The 17,500-nt window shown below is 49.7% G+C and overlaps 2 protein-coding genes across 2 annotated transcripts in view; both read left to right on the forward strand.

Moving 5' to 3' along the window:
- LOC125949769 (26S proteasome non-ATPase regulatory subunit 8) overlaps positions 1 to 17,500 on the forward strand; it is a 594,091-nt gene that overhangs the window by 273,951 nt on the left and 302,640 nt on the right. The window lies entirely within an intron of this gene.
- LOC125959169 (uncharacterized) overlaps positions 4,045 to 17,500 on the forward strand; it is a 112,335-nt gene continuing 98,879 nt past the window's right edge. Inside the window, exons 1-2 of the mRNA XM_049691979.1 lie at positions 4,045 to 4,350; positions 11,964 to 12,071. Of these exons, the coding sequence (XP_049547936.1) occupies positions 12,002 to 12,071 (70 nt within the window). The 5' untranslated portion in view covers positions 4,045 to 4,350; positions 11,964 to 12,001. The remainder of the gene's footprint in view (positions 4,351 to 11,963; positions 12,072 to 17,500) is intronic.

Consider the following 17,500-nt stretch of genomic DNA (forward strand, 5'->3'; position numbering starts at 1 on the left):
CTGCCGATGCCCCCCCTTCCTGGGAAGCCCAAACGTTTCACGCGAAACCGTGAAACATGTGGTGTGGCAGTTTCCACGCTTCGGCATACCGTCATGAGCGCACCTCACCATCACCGACCGGGACCGGGAACTACGGAGTGATGCGTGCGTCAGAGGTATTGGCCCCCGGGGGGCCAGGGTGTGCAAGTGTGGTCGAGATTTTAGCACCCGGCGTGTGATGGCTGTTGATGATGAGTAAAGTATGAATAATTAAATTAATTAAGTTTCGTGCGTTAGTTGGGTGTTCGGGAAGCGAGGGAAGGGGGATAGTGGATGACGTCCTCGCCGTCGCCGTCGCCGTCGTTGGAAGCAGATCGCGCGGTGTGATTAACATCGCCGAGCAATGAAATATGAACGGGAACAGCTTAAAAGCTACTCCCGGTGCCGCCAGCACCAGACCGCTAGCGTGCTTTTTGTGGGAATGTTGTTGTTGTTGATGGAGTCTTTGACGATGTTGACGATCAGTTTTGGATAGTATCGATCAAATTGTAATCGCTTCAACGGTCCTTCTTGTCCTTTTGCAACAGTTGAGCTATCTGACCTGGATGCATTAGTCCAGTTATCCTTCCTGGTCGCGACCAACACTGAAATGCCAACGTATCCAGTGTCATCATGCTTCCAGCAGACGGAAACATCTATCCTTATAATTCCGCTTAGCCCTCTCGGTAGCAGATTGTTTCGTTTCACTTGCATCGTATCTCCCATACACCACACCACACCACACAAAGACCTACCATTCCCACTGATTATGGCCCGACGCGAGGGTTTAGGGCATCCATCACCTGGAACCTGCATTCGCCGCAGGAACTGTAGCTGGTATCGCACCAAAAAGAGAGAGAAATAGAAAAAAAAACCCGTCCCAAACACCTGGAAAACGGTGTACGCACAGAGAGAGAGGAAGATGCGTGTAAAGACCATTCCGTGACACAAACTATAATCCCCTCGGAATGGCGAAGCCAAGCTCGGTCTGGTCCCCAACCCGCGGCGCAGCCAGCCATCGACCACTTTAAGCAAGACAGAGGCCGGATGGTATCGGTGTCGGATTGTACCTGGAGTCTGGTACAAACTCCATTCGGTAACGATTGATCGTCCACCAACCGGTCGGCCTACGGTCGCCATCGTGCGCCGCGTACCGTCAGCGTCTGCGGCCACTGACAATCTACGCGCACCGTTGTATTCGCTGGAACGCCGGGAAAAGAAAGGAAAACAACTTTACCCCGTAATCCCAAACAATGGGTTCCGCTCGAAAACCGGATAGGCCCTGCTGATGAGCGGGCCAACAGCGGGCCCACCGTCGCCATTGACGGCATTGCGTCGTTCTCGACGCGCGGCCTAATGGTGGAAATCAGTCGAACGTGCTCCTCGAGCGGATCGTTCCACGAAAGCGTAACCTTTTACCGGGCCCCGGCCATTGTGCCGTTTGTTCATGGTTCGCCTGGCATGGTCAGCCGGTGTGTGCGTGTGCGTGTTCACGTGTGCTCCAAGCTGTTGAGCTTCCAGCACGGATCAGGCGTGAGTCTCTATCTAGCCATCCCCTCCGCGTTTCCCAATGTTGCCCTTTGGCCACGCCGCGTACCTCTGCACCTTAATGCACAGGATTCTAAATGAAATGGGTTTTTGGGCAAATGGAAGAACCTTCCACCAAATGGGCAGCAGGATCGTTGATAGTCAATGGGATACGTGAATGTTTCAATCCTGGTTGAATCCAGATTTTCGTTTTTACTTAGTGCTCAGAAGATCCCGGGAAAAATTATTGGTTGTAAATCCCACGACGATGATTCGAAGATTCGTTCGTTTATCAATTGCCGCTTCACGTGTTCCCTGCTCGGGAAGTTAAACACGCTCCCACTCGTCCGGGAGGCAGTGCATTTCATAACAGATTTCCCTGGACAGCACCGACACCCCACACAGCAAGCAGGAATGCCGGCGTTGCCTCGAAAAGTTCTTCAACAGCATCAACGCTGCATATAGCTGGTGCTGCCCATATCGTAATGCACAAGCAACGATCCGAAGTTTTCCGACCAGATTTCCCGACTAGAAAGCGAGAGAGAGAGAGAGAGAGAACAGCTCCAAGAGCAGGGATACGACTCTTGCGAGCGATAGCATTGTTTTCCTTCTCACACGAGAAGTCAGCCCCAAAAAGGAAAACAAAAGTGTAACGAAACTCTCGGGAGGCTTCAGTGAGCCGGTACGCGCGAGATGGGGAACGCACGAGCACCGGACGGTATATAGACAAGTTCGTTCGAGGAGCCCCCCGCCGGTGACGCTGAAGTCGATGTTCACGTGGCGATACGCAATGTTGCCAATGATAACCCAAGGGACCCTCGGGGACTCGGTCTTGAAGGTTTAAATCCCTATAATCCATCCGACCGAACTGATTTATCATTGTTTATGCGGCTCTACAATAGTAAAGGTACCTCTTTAAGGACCCTTACCCCATTCAGACACCCACACTGATTCACGATTGATGTCAATATTCCCCCCTTTTTTCCCGGTACAAGCCTTCAGCACACAGATCAACTACGATGACTGTCAATCTTTAAGACGCTCGCAGACTCCCCCGGGGGCGGATGCTCGGTACGGATATCCGTCTTCGGGAAGCCCACGTGAAGCTGGAATGCTCCAAAAATTCATCATCGGGCAGCATCACCGGAACCAGCGCCTGCTGCAAAAATCGGCCCCATCGTGAGATGAGAGTGAGAAGTGAACGCTCAGCTCTCTCTCACCGGACGCCGCATCATACGAAGGAGTATATCTCGCGTGAACACTGCGCGGTGGCGATAAGGATGCCAGCCAACGCTACGCTATCCTCCCCAAAACGGTACGCGGTTCGTGTCAGTTTGCGATTCCCGTTCGTGCGATTCACAAGCTTCGACTCCGGCGTCAGACCGCGGTCCGCGTCCACGTTCAGCAACCGTACGACGCTTTCAGTGAAGCAACGACGCGGCGCGCAACGTTGTTCTCTGGCAAGGTTGGCAGCTTCCGGTGCTGCTGCTGTGGTGGCTTAGTTCCCATGCATGTCAGTCACGTCCGGACAGGGCTGACATTTGAGGTGCGTTTGTGCAGGTGCGGCTAGCTGTTAGTGGTGGTGCTCGCGGTGTGTGTGCTGCTGCAACATGAAGTGGTGGTAGGGCATTCGCCGCCTGTCGTACGTCATGTTGTTCGATGATTGACAGAAAAGGATATCCAAAACCGTCGGCAGCACAGCAGGGTGGAAGGAGAAGGGGGTGCTAGAACCACCCACCAGCGGAACGATGGAATACACGGCGACGGCTAGCGATTGGGAATAAAACAAATCACAACGAGTTGGTTGTTGGAGATCTGGCACCGGGGGATTCGATCCACACCTAACCGTCGCCAGCCTTTTCTCTGCCCCTGGGTCCATGGCTTCCCGATTAGCCAACCGATTAGCTTACCGGGGGAGCCCTTTACGCGTGTACGTGATCGTGCCATCGGTGTGTGTGCCGATTGTGTAATTCCGTATTTGTTTGTTGGCAGCAAGTTTCTACGTCCAGCAGTCCGGCAGTTGTGACTCCGGTTGGTGTGTGGTTCGTTTCCGGTGAACAAACAGTAAGGGAGCGGTAAGCTTCTTGGCCAAAAACTTTCCCACCTACCCAGTGGTGGAAGGTGGAAGGAGTAAGTGACCAGCGATACTTTGCTGATTGCCTGCAACGAAAGTAGGTTCCGCTTCCGGAAAACAGGTTAACAACAAAGAAAGGTGGCAAATGAAAAGGCCAATCGGCACGTCACTGGCAGCGTGGCCTCACCGTGCGGCCACCGATCAACTGTAGGAATGGTGCAGAGCCAATTGGTGTTAAACGGAGAAGCTGCATTCAGAAGCAGCTGGCAAGTGGGCGCCACTTCAATGGCGAAAGTTTGAGTGCAATTTAGTATGAGTTCAAAGTGTTGAAATGAGTGCCATTTGAGAACACCACTTAAAAGGTATTTGAGAGCAGAATACCCGCGCGTGTCTGTGTGTGTGTGTGTGTATGTGTGTATGCCTGTTTGCATCCGTGGTATCGACGAGAGAAACAGGAACGCCGTAACGGTGCAACCAGTTTCTGTTGATTTAGGAAAATTCTTGAGTCGTCCCGTGGGAACGTTACCGATGCACCGACGGAACGAGTGTGCCCAGTGTTGAAAAGAAGTATCTCCCTAGACGACAGTTGGATCCGGTTGTAGTTTGCGTATCTTTTCACGATTCGAATCTCTTCCGAAGGGCCGCGTGATCCGCAGCGCATCTTTCCACAAAGATCGTGACGATCGTTGATATTTAACAGACCCTGCAGACCGCCGTGGACTAGCGTTAGCGTAAGTAATGGGTACCAGATTCCTGGCTGGCCGGATATCCTTTCCTCCCTCCTGCACACGCTGTTCTCTGGAGCAACTGCTCGTTTATTTCGACGGGACGCTAATGCAGCCGAGCGTGGTGCCGGTACGCGGTGTTGGTGTCAGTTTTAATTGTACTTTCGCTCCAAGTTTCCCTTTCGTCTCCTTTTTCGTACCCAGGACTGCCCCTTGTTTGGGGAGGGGAGACTGCAGGACGAGCAGTGCTTTTGGTTTTTTTCTTCGTTGTTTCGAAACGTGGCTTCCGGGCGAAGTGTCCGGACATGGCCATTCTCTTCCATTCGTTTTGTTTGAAAGTTCACCCTTTCGGTGCTCGCGAGCACTTCTTTGCAACCACCACCGTTTGCCATTCAGTACCGTCCTGGTGATGTTTCCTGCTTCTAGTTTGATGTCGTGAACGAATCGCTTGGGTTGGGAAACGAGTCTCCTATTGGCGGCCACCAACCACCTGTAATCCATCAACGATTGCAACTGACGTTCGGAAGGAACTTCCGTTCGAAAAGGGTTTCGTGCTAGATTATTTTCATTTTTATTGGAAATTCTGATTCTGCAAACCAATACCCAATACTGATCTAGAGCATGGAAATGAAATGTTGAAGTACGAAAATAGTGAAAGCTTTTAAAGGTTTCAGTTCCTATTCGAACATTTTCTTTAATGAAAAAAGTAGCTCGTATAAGGACAGCTGCTGCGGTGATTGGAAAATGTTTAGTTTACTTTGTTTGAACTTCACAAATTTTACTGCAAGTATCACGTGGCGCATGACATTAGATAATAAAATACATCAATACATCATTTGATAACTTGAACAGGTCTAAATAGCAGAAATGAACATCAAAAACGATTTGTAGCTGCATTTTAAGGTATGCTACCATATTTATTTAACTAAGTAAACGTTTCCACTTAATTTGATAAAGCTCTCTAGCACCAGAGTGCACCATTGGCACTCTACCGGAATGTACATTACATGGTTATCTCCCTGACAATGGAATCAACAGAAATTAGCTTCCCCCTCCCCACAACCGACAGACCTTGGCGTCCATTGCGACTTCAATCGTTCTCAATGGATCGATCTCGATTCCGATCCCTTTCATCAAAGAACAATGTACGGTTTGACGATTCTTGAGAATCTCGCATACGGCCGTTGGACCGTAAAAAAACCACCCCGACCGACCCAGTTTGTCTCCGGTGTCCTCGTTCTCATATCGCAACCCTAACCGGTCGCTACGGGAGAAAGGCAAAGGTATCCCAGGGCTGTTCGGGTGTTTGGTTCGGTATTTCGCCCCGAAGGTACCGAGATGCCGTGCCAGGCCCTAAACGAACTTTACACTATTCATCTTGCTTGCTCCGGGGGCCTGGTCTGGCCGGGTCGTAGCCGGACCCGGAGAAACACCAGCATCAGCAGACAAGCGACAGCACCGGCACCGGCACCGGCATCAGCATCGGCATCGGGCACCGTATGATGGTTTGCCGGTGCCAGGTGATTAGGTTAAGGTTCTGGGAAAAAGGGTTGCAAATGCGAAAGTGACGCTTCACAGTGTAGCAGACCGATCGTCTGGATGAGGCGGGAGAGGAAGAAGGAAGACAGGCAAGACGCAGCAACCGGCCACAAAGTACCTGCCTTACGCGGTACTGAACCGAGACCGGAACCCCCCGGTACCAAGTGGGAGTGCTCGTCAACTTTCGAAGCTTAAGGATCGTTTCCAAGCTCGTTTGGGCAGAGTTTTCACCTCATTTCCGGCCATGTCGGCTTCACTTTTGGCCGCCGCAACAGCAACAGCACCAGCAGCACAGAGCATCCTGTGTCACTCGTCAGGATGCAGTACCGTCGGAGCGCGTCGTTCGTCGCTACCGTCGTGACGGTCGTGACGAGCCTGGATGTTTGCTCTAATGTCGACATCGTCGTTCCTTTATCTGGAGTGTACAAGTGTGTGCATGTGCATGTGCGTGTGTGGTTGGTGTCCTTCATGCATGTCAGGCGTCGTTTGTGGCGTTGGTGAGTCTCGCATCAACCATCGACGGTCCGGTAAGGACTTTTTATCGAAACCAATTTTGTGTCGAGCTGGCAACCGTGGTGGTGGTGCTGTTGCTACTATCTCACAGGGACGCTGGCATGCAGTATGTGACCCTTGTCTCTGATGTCCTTGAAGAGCGCTTTTATCAAAAGCAACACACACAAAAAAAAACCCCTGCTAGACAAATTTGTGACTGTCACCGTCCTGTCCTGCGTTTGATTATTTACCCAGACACCCCCTCCCGGGTGGGATCGAGTGGCCTTACCACGTCCTACCTGGTGTGTGCAATGTGGCACTGAGAGCGCACACACACAGCGATGGGCCACATCTGGTGTCATCACTGTGATGCAGCTTCGATGCAAACCCGGGACGAAGGGGGGGACTCTACTGACGTACCACAAAGATGCAATCAGTCAGAGCTTCACAGTGTCACACCTGGCCGGCCAGCAGTCGTCCAACAACTCCATTAACTGTGGTTCGACCCATGTAAACTCCCAGCCCCGGCAGGGCCCTGCGGGGGAGAATGTTCAATATTACTCCAGCAAGTCTTCGCAGCAGGGTTCACTTTTTGCCCTTCCACCTTGCGTTGTAGCTTTCATCTCGGTGTTGTCCATCATCAAGCGGGTGTGTGGGGACAGTGTTTCTGTTTGTTCGGTTTGTACAAGCCACACCTCGAGGTGCTACGGTGTAAAATCGTATAGAACAGCTCCGAGCAGGGACAATGTATTGCAGATAACTAATTCTAGCGTTTGTATATTTTGTGGTAAGCGTCAGATAACACACACATCCGTGGCACTGTTGAGAAATATAATGCAAATCATCGAACACGAAGGGAATTTTATTTTAGTGTTTTTTATGTATTCTCTTTATTATGTATTATATTTTATGTGTAAAAAAGTATGTTTTTTATTGTATTCCTATGTATCGTATGGTATGACGTACCTTTGGAGCGAACAATCGCTGTCAATTCACAGACACATACAACTCTTTATCAGACGAAGTGAAACACTACAAACAAGTGTTTTACTGTTGTAGTCCGCGCCTTTTGCTGCCACATAAAGTTAATGTTAAACCAAATGTTTTCATCAATATTCATTATGGACAGTAGAATCATTATGATAAACTGAATCTCATGTAATTCGTTCCATTGAAGTCAATGTGCATTGTTCCATTGAAGTTCTCCCGAAAAACCTTTTTATCCTGAGCTGATGGGACCATCCATTGTCGAACGTTTGACGAAGGCGCATTATGCTGCTGCATTCCGAGAGATACTGCAGTGAAAGCAATATCTACCATTCTGTTGAGTTCGATTGTTACCGTTCATTATACACTATGCATTGTTTTACACAATGGCCAACAGAAACATTCCTGTATATCACAACAAACGCTGTGTTGTACTGTTGTTGAATGGTGCTGATGGAATGCAAATCATTACAGGATCGTCCGCGATTTAATCGGAACCTACGCGTGTGCCCAGAAAGCGCATTAAAGTGGATTTCGATTCAGCAGCTTATTTGCTATCATTCGTCGCACATAATTTGCTGTTCGCTAATGGCCGGTGGCGACGCTGCTAATGATTGACATCCTCCACGAACCTTATCCCGTTCTATTGTTGCCCGGGGCGTACAAAGTGCTTCTCATACTGATGTCCGAAGGCTCCTTTTTTTTCGGTGGAACTGAATCACAACCCGCCGTTCGTTACCGAGTGCTGGCGGAGAGTTTCCGGACCGCACGCTTCCAGTGGAGCTACGGGCTTCATTTTGTTTTATGTGAGTTTTTCTTTTCCCCTTCGGGTGTCCTTTTTCCTAACACGGACACGGTGACGACGCTGTTTTCCATCTCATCCCGCATCCCGCCGGCCCACTCTCGCATCCATTTTTCATCACCGCTGCTCGATTGATATTCGATCAAATTCGTCGTCACCTTTCGGGGCCGTGGCGCCTGGCCTCCCTCCCTCCCTCCTTTCTCTAAATTGATTTTCACTTCCAACCATTTGATTTATTTGACAGCCTTCATCAGGCCAGGACAGACATTCGGCGGCCTCGATGGTGGCGACGACGGCATGGCGCTGGTTTGAGTTCGCCGGACTTGTTGTTGTTGTTGTTGTTGTCGGCTGTTTTTTGGGGGACATCTCGTTCGCATCCCCTGTCCTAGGCCAATCAATCAACGAGCTATCGGAACGTAGCCGTTCATCACCGTTTGTTTTTTTTTTCGCTCCCTTGACGCAGCCTCCTTTGATTCTCGCTGGTGGACGCTGCGGAAGATAGGACTAAAAATGGGACTACTGCCCGGGATTCCCGTTTCCGGTTTGTCTCGGTAAACAATTTGCGATCACATTTTTGACGAGCCCATGTGGCGCGGTTTTCTGTTCTTCGATGCCACGGGGATGCCAAAGCAGTAAAGCAAACGCACACATTACACCTGTAGAAGAGAGTGTGTTCGACTACGCGATGAATATGCGGGGAAGGCTGCGAACCATTTGTCATTCAGCGTATCGCCCGGGGGGGGGGAGGGTCGAGTACCAGGGTGATGGCATTGGCAAATAGGCCAATGTAGACCACGAAAATGATCCATCGGGATGAACAGGTGTTCCGGCTTTTCCTGTTACCTGTTCTGCGAAAGGTTTTTGTTTGGTGCCGTTAAGCTTTGAGGACTAGCATTGCGTTTGGTGGTTGTAGCTGCGGTGTACGTTACCAGGCGGCAAGGTGAGATGTGATTGCATATCATTTCGAATATGACACTCCAGGGGAGGGGGATAGTTATTCAGTGGAAAGCGAGCGCACGCGTCATTACCATGAATCGCGGAATGAAAAACGGGAACGCAAAATGATGGCAGCTTTGTTGGTTATTGACATTTGCGGATTGATGGTTGGTTTTGATTACATTTCCGTTGCATTTCAGCATTTTAAATAGAATTCTTAGTAAAATGCTCGACACGAACAAGCGCTTTAACATATATAATGTTTTATTAAATGGGAAGCATTCAGTACGATTGGTGTATGAAATTTCATTTTTTTTAAACGATAATGAAGCGAAGAGAAACTGAAAGGGAGCAATATCTTAAATTGATGTACGTAAAATTACTTTCTAGTAAGTACAACCCACAATGCACGTAGAAATTCTACGAACAATAAACCTCAATCAACTCTAAGAATCTTTAAATAGATTTTCTTACACTCTACCATCGCTAACAAGCATTTCCTTTGAGGATTCCTAAGCAATACCTTGAGGAGGGTTTTAACGTTCTGTCTGGAACGTAGAGGCACCCCAAAACCCATGCACTACACGCTATGATCTAAGCCTTATTAGTCATTATCCTGTTGAAAATGGCTGCTCAGCGATTAGCAAGCAGCGCCGTGAAGCCTCCTGTATATCTATTACCGCATGGAAAAGTTTATCAGGGAGGCTCAAAACGCTAGTCAAACCCCTTTTCAAGATGAGAAACATTTCTCGGAAGCACCGGGATTAACCATCGACCGATACTTAACCACTACCGCCTACCTTCGAACGTTCACGAACGGCCGAACGGGACGGGTTCATTTTTGATAAGCTGGAGGACAAGAGGACGGTGATAATGGGATCGGTATTCCCTTCTCCGATCCCTTATCGCTGGACCTGCAGACCGGCATTACCAATACCTTTCCCGTAGCTCCCTCGTGCTGTCCTCGCGGTGAGTATTATTTTTAGCTTTTTCCGATGAAACGCTCCGCTCGGTCGTCGCTCGACGCAATTCGTGCTATCGTTGTCCATGCTGTTTCAACATCGACTATCAGCAGCAGCAGCAGCAGCAGCAGTAGGGCTGTAGGGCATCCATATCTGGGCATCTCGTAGCATTATGGCTTAAAATAAATAAATAAGAACGTGTCCTCCACTCACTCTCATCACCACCACCAGGAACAGCACCAGGAACACCAACCAACGGTAATAGCGCTCTGTTGATCCTCGCCTACACCACATCTCCGGCGTTCCCTGCGATGAAATGCGGAAGCTTGCGGAGCAGCAGGGCAGTAATGGCCTTTCGCTGACCCTGACCTCCCTCCCCGCAGTCCGTCCGTCCGTCCGTTACCGAAATTGCCGAACATGGGTGGGTGAAATTTGTTCGCAATAAAAACTTTACTGTCCGCGCCGTTTGCCTACCGCCAGCTTCGGTACCGGTCTTTCAATCGGTCTTCAGAAGCAACCGTACACAGCATTCTCTCCTTGGTGCGATGCATGAGCAACTGCGTCGTATGCACGAAGGCGTCTATCTGCAACGTGCCCGGTAGCTACGTGCTGCTGCTGCTGCTACTACTTCTCATGCTGTGGCAGCGCGACACTGTGCGGTTCTCTGCGTCTGCGTGTGTGTGTCGCAGGGAAGAAATGCATCGCAAAGCCCCTCGATGCGGTGCCATGGCGCCATTGGCAAGACCTTGTAGCTGCGAGAGCATGAAAAGCGCACAGGCAGCGGTGTCGAAAGCATAACGAAAACATTAAATACCATCCATCGAAGCAGGGAAGGGGACCGTAGAAAGCAGGAGACTGGACAAGGACTGGTAGGCTGGCAGGGACCGTCAGCGGCACGGAGCTTAAGCTTAACGGAGGATCAACGAAACCTCAAAAACCACCACCGCACCGCATGTGGGCCAAAGCCAAAGCCGGCGGTTCGGGCTCAGAATGATGGCCTTCCCCCCGAAATGAGCCGTATGAATACAACGAAAAACAAAAAGGAAAATAGAGGAAGAGAGAGAAAGACAGAGGGAGAGGAAGAAATGGCGCACGAATAACCGAACTTCGGAATCCCCGAATCCGAGATTTATGGCTTGTGATACTAAATTATGCATAATTTTTATGCTCTTCGCCGAAGTTCACTAGGCGGTGATGGTGGTGGTGGTGGCGCCGTGCCTAGCGAGGGCCAGAGCCAGGGCCAGGACGAGGGCTTTTGCTGTTTCTTTCCCTTTTCTTCCCCCCCTGGATCCCACCCATACCCATGCCCCGGCCATGCTCTGTTTCTCATAAAATATTAATGCCTAATTGAGTGAGCGTATGCAGAGCTGTACACGTGTATGTGACGCCCGCAGGGTGGCCCTGTTCTGTGCACATTAGGGAGGGTGGTGGTGATGCTGGTTTCGACGCTCGTGCTTCCAAGGATGGCGACCGGCGGCTGTATGTGTCGTATGAGGAGCAATCTTTGCCACGGAAAACCCTCAAACTCAATAGCCGCATTCATTGTGGCGCTCGGCTAGCAGTCTCGGAAGCAGTCTGGGTAGCTGTGAGAAGGGACACATCGAGACACACACACGAACACAGAGAAGGGCAAAAGTTTTCCCCATGAATGTGCCCTAAACGATTTACCTTCCAAGGTTTTTGTTTTTTGCTGTCCTCTTTATCTAAGGCCATACATAAAATTAAGCATTACTTGTCGGGCTTCAGTCAGTGCAGTGCAGCCCCTACCCTGCAACCCCCCTTCCTCACTCCCTCCCTCCCTCCCTCCATCCCTGTCCCTTGCAACCACCTTGTACCGAGGCACAGTTTCGCAAATCATTAACATTGTTCCTGTTTTTGGTTGTTTGCTTTTCTCGTTTCAGATTTCTTATCCGCTGCAACGTTAATAGGACGCTAAGTGATGGCTGATAAGGATAAATGTGTTTTCGTGAATGCAATAATCGTGCTGCTGGCCGGTGCTCACATTTGCGGTAGGTGTAAACTCGTGGCGCTGGCGCTCAGCTCACGTTCCGTGGTTATTATAGGGCGAACAGGAGGGAATGGTGATGGTGTTGTCCTTCCGTCGCACACCCCACACACAAAAACGTACCACCACCACGCATTCGAGGCCCTTTAAAATCCATAACCGATGACAAATTATAGCGGAAGTCATTTGTCACCTCACGGCCACGGGACCGACACGGCTTTATAGCGCAAAGTGCCGTGACATGACGCACCACGGTTCGTTCCGTTCCGTTCCGCTCGTTCCGTTCCGTTCCGTTCGATCCGGTTGGACACAATTGGTAGGACACAAAACCATATCGTATCGTGCCGCCGATGCGTGCTGGAGTTTACTTGAAATTGATGATTTGGGTTTATTTTTTTTATACAGGTTGTGCCATTATCAGCACACAATCAGCGGCCAACGGTTGAAGCATTTCTCTTTATTGCGTGCCGGCCGTGGTGGTGGTGGTTGATGATTATTGAGCTTTGGTTTGCTTCCTGGCGCTGTGCTGTGTTGGGAGTGGCGGTGAAGCAACAGTCGCCGGACCGATCCGATGCGATGCGATCGTTTTATTATGCCCGCCGGCAAACCGCTGACAACATTATCATTGCCCGCGTATCAGTTGGATGCGGAATGTGTTATAATAAAGGAAATATGTGTCTTTATTGCTCGGAAGGAACAGGAACCCGCGATACGTTTCATTATTTATGGTGGGCCGTTGCCTTGGTAGTAAAGGACGGTTTTGTGGTTTGATGTAAAAACGGGTTTTTAGAGTTTTCAATTTTATGACATATTTTTATCTTTTACATGATGCCTTGGGTGGAAAAGGGGAGGTTGGAAAAGGAAATCGTCACACTTGCATATGGCCGAGAACGAGGGCAACATAAATTATATTGCGCCAGCAAACAAATCCGCTGCGAAGATTTGTTTTCATGCTTTCACCTCGTACGAGGAAATGTCTTCAATAACGATCGAATGAAAGGCGTTCCTGTTCGAGGGGATTGTGTAACTCTGCTTGAATTCTTTCACGACCGGACAATGTTTTCAAATTTATGAAACTTACTTTTAAAAATAATCAAAATGGCAGTTCCTATATACTTTCAATACTCAATACGGTCAGTACTTACATCAAATAAAAATGTAATCAATTAACTGCTGTGTGAGATTTACCGGCAGCTGGTAGTATTGGTTTTCTTTAGCCTTCAAAAGAGTCCCACGTTTGATACATTGATCAGCTAAAAAACATGCACAATCCCACGAACACCAACATATGACATAGCAAATGCAATGATGCTAGAAGAAGAATTATTGTAACATGGAATGTTGTGTTCCTAAAAAGGTCTGCCACATAAAGTTCTTAAGCTCCTAAAATGCTCTTTACTAAACTTTTAATTATTTGTATCAGTTTGTTTCAGCCATTAACATATTTTATTTTTTTATTTCATACTATTAATTAACTCCATGTTGTTTCCCGAGCAGGCTATGCAAAGTATTTAAAACAAATCTTGTTTGTATTCTAACTAATGCTTATGTGATGTCTACATCACGTTGAGCACGCGAATAGAAATGAAACGAACAAAGTTAGTAACATAAATTGCAACTTTTTTACCCTTCGTCACACATTTTCATCTTGATGCAGTGTATTTAAAAACTTATTACGGTTCTTTTATTTTTTTTTCATTTCTTTGTAAAGAAAGTAATTAATAGAAAATCATAATACGTCCTTAGAACACACTCTTGAGCAAACCATTTTCACTTCAAACCCAAGTTATCCCCACCGCACAATCACACTGATCGCGGGATTCGGTGGTTTCTTTTGTTCACCATTTTCTCAGCCAAAGCCATTACTTTCAATCAACTCCAACAGAGGGAGATAAACCACCTACCACCTGGACTGCTAAATGCGCCGCGTTACTCCGTTGCTCCGCGGGGTGGGCGAAACCATAGCAACAAACGCTCGGCTCCGTTAATCCAAAAGCAACACTGAATCCCAGCAACCCACGAGAGACAACCAGAACGGTTCCTGGCTCTGTGCAACTCGTGGCCACCCGTGGAATGGGCAACCATTTGTCAGCCACCGGAAAACAGCAAATTAATTCCCTATTTATTTTGGCTCCGGAAAACCCTCATTCCGGCGGGCAATGGGGCCCCGGATCGGCTCATCCGGGCAAAAGCGAAATGGCATTAGCACACCTTCAGCACACACTCTCTTTCTCTCTCTCTCGGTGGCAAATCCGGTGACGCCCCGGTTACGCGCCAACGTTCGCGTGTGTGTGCGTGTATTTGTCAAATCCAAAGCAAACTTTATGGAAGTTTCTCGGTGCGCGGTACGAAACCGGGAACCGGACTGATCCGTTCCAACCTCGACGACGACGACGACGACGGAATCGGCTGGCAAACAAATGGAAAATCCTGCTTAATACGCATCATTAAGTAAATCGAATAAACCAACCGACTGTTTTCGGGTGTCTCGGTGCTGCCGTTCGGTGCTGGGATACGGTATCTGGAATTGTGGAATCCCCGACATTTCCTCGAAGGTCCCCCCTTCCAGCAAAGTCGTTGTCGTGGTTGAACGGATCGTGGACCTGCGCCCGAATCCCGTGTGCATGTGGGATGTTCACCTCACGACGACGGGCAGCGGGAATCCAATTCCGGAACCCTGTTTCTCCGGCTCATTCACTCCACGGTCTCGCCGATGCGCACCCATTCCTGGGGACCATTTTTCCCTCCCTTTCTCCTCCTGGTCGGCCTTCAGGAAAATCGAGCATTCCGGGTGTTGATTGTATCCAGTCGATTCTACCGCGAAAAAGGGTTCATATCAGGGTGTGTACGTGTGTGCGTGTGTGTGGCGGGGAATCGATATGTCGTCTGCAAAATCGTCGTCATCGTAGCGAACGACCGACCGCCAACCGGTGTTCCCGAGCACCGAGCCAATCACCGGAACGGGTGGCGGAGGGAACCAGAATGGTTGCCGAATTTGCATAGTTTTGTGGACTCCGCACCAGCAGCAGCAGCAGCATCGTTGGACACTGATTTATGCGTTCTTCTGCTCTTTACCCCTCGCTTCGTCTCGAGCCGGCAAGCTTTGTGCCAACCATTTGCAAACCGTTTTTCGGTTATCGGTACGAAGGGTTCACCCGAACGAGTGGCTGGGTGCGAGGGTGGCTGGCGTTGCGTTAGTAAATAATGCATCCCCCCAGCCACCCCTTTTCGTGCGAGAAAATGGAAGGTGCGTCGGTGTCGCAGCCTCAAAGACGGTCGCTGATAGGTGCGCCAGCCCCGGGGGGACTATTACTTTACGTCAGACTAAGCGTCAGACCCCCCACCCCCAGGGGGATGCAGGGAGCAGCCAGTAGCAGCGACGGTACGCGCCCAGCATTCCAATGCATTCGAGGTCGAGGGCCCAGCCCGAGTTGATGGCGGTCGAAGTTGACCAAATTTATCACCTTTTGGGAATGTGCAATTCAGCACAATGTGCCAGCACAGCGCCTCACGAGACGGACAGGAGGTGGTGAAAGGAGGAACCAACCCTCCCCGGGGAGAGGCCCCTTTTGCGCACCTTTTGCATCACCGAGACAGCGAGACGGTGATAAAGAGAGAGCGAGAGAGAGAGAGCAACGAAGGTACTGAGTCTATTAATCTTGGGATTTAATTAGTTTCCCTTTTCCCTCGACCAACGACCCTTCTCTGACCGCTTTTCCCTCCCCTTCGTACACCTGCTTATTGTAATGATGTCTTTCACCGTTCACCGACCGTTCATTTTGCATTGTTCTGGCTCCGTTGCCCCGTTTGGCTTCGTAAAACGAAGCCACAGCACCCAGTGGGTCACTGGGCCAACCAGCGCTCTTGCTGTCGTCACCAGACCACCACCACACGGACCAGGACCAAGGACCAGGACCTCTAATGAACTGCGCAACGGCAACACTACGGGCTACGGGAAACCGGGCAAGAAGATGAATGTGGCCTCGTTTGAAGACACTCCCCGGCAAGGCCGGACAAGGAGACAATCGGAGCCCGAGAAATGTCATTTGATTTCTTATGCACCGGAACCTAGATGCCCATTGATGACGCCCTGTTTGTGGTGTGTGTGTTCGTTTGTGGTTCTCCAGATGAAAGGACATAAATCTCGGGTGTCTCGCATCGTGCGCATCCTCATCCTTCCCCTCCCATCCTTGTTGGCTTATGGTATGTGTCATGCTTTTCGGGAAAGTCTGACGGAAATGCTTCTCTTGTTGACGAAAGGCTCTCATCCCAAAAGGCGGTTCATGCGAGCCAAACACACACACACATAGCCACGCGACTGTGTGTATTTGTGTGTGTGTGTGACACATGTCATAAAACGTGAAACTTTCGTCAGCAAAGTTTATACGACTGCCGGGCCCATTCAGTCACCTCGCAGGCCGCCGCGCCGCCTACTACGTTTGCCAACACTTTGGCTTAAGTATTGTTTGAGGGATAACCCCTAGCAACCCTTGACATTCCAAATGGGGGCCGGGTGAAAAGGCAGCAGCACCGGACTTTGGAAGTGTCCTTCGGAAGTGTCCACCGAATATGAGTCCGTGGCCCCCCGCCCGGGGGTGATTACTCAAGTTCCTGCCGGCGGAATGTCACTTGAATTTACTTTTTAGAATCCTATTTTTCGGTCCAATGCCGGAAGCCCGGGGGCATTGGGAATCCTTTCGCCGGGATGTGCTGTTCACGAGGTGCTGTCAGTTCCGGGGCATAGGGCAGGAAATGTTGGCTAGGTTCGGGACACATTATTAAGTCGAAAAGTGAGGAAATCACTCAAACTCAACCCGGAAGGAGGTTCTTAACTACCGGGAATGTGTGTTCTCTGGGGAAGTTTATGCATAATTGAATGTTATCTTGTTTGTGAGGATTTCTCCAACAAATCAAGTGACCATAATTATAACTTAACACTGCAGGAGACACTTCATCACGTCTTTAAAACTTTCTCAAATCATCCCTCTTTAAAGCTTGTTACCGAAGGTCCGTTCCGTTCACAGCACGGCCTTCTACGACCACGGGAACGGACCAAAAACCAGACCTAAACAATTTATTATATTCAACGTCTTCACCAAACCGAAGGCCGCCCGTAATTCTGCAATCCAATAAATGAAACCCAAAGGCTGTTTCGGTTTTGAACTCGATGGCCTGAGTGGATGGCCGCTCAGTGTGTAGAAGACGAACGACAACCCAGCGAGAAGATTGAAAAAATAAGGTTTTTTATCCCCGCCTCTCCTTCCCCTTGGTTCCCAGTGGTCCGGGGGTCGGTTTACTGAACTACGGATACTTCTACAAAATGAGCATCGGGGCCACATCGGCCACCGTGGCCGTGGCGATTCCGTTTGTGATTCCCTCGATTCCTTCTTCCTCTCGATTTCGTTTCTCACAAAAAAGGCGATCAACGGGCAC

This window comes from Anopheles darlingi, chromosome 2, assembly GCF_943734745.1.
Source record: "Anopheles darlingi chromosome 2, idAnoDarlMG_H_01, whole genome shotgun sequence".
NCBI classification, from domain to species: domain Eukaryota; kingdom Metazoa; phylum Arthropoda; class Insecta; order Diptera; family Culicidae; genus Anopheles; species Anopheles darlingi.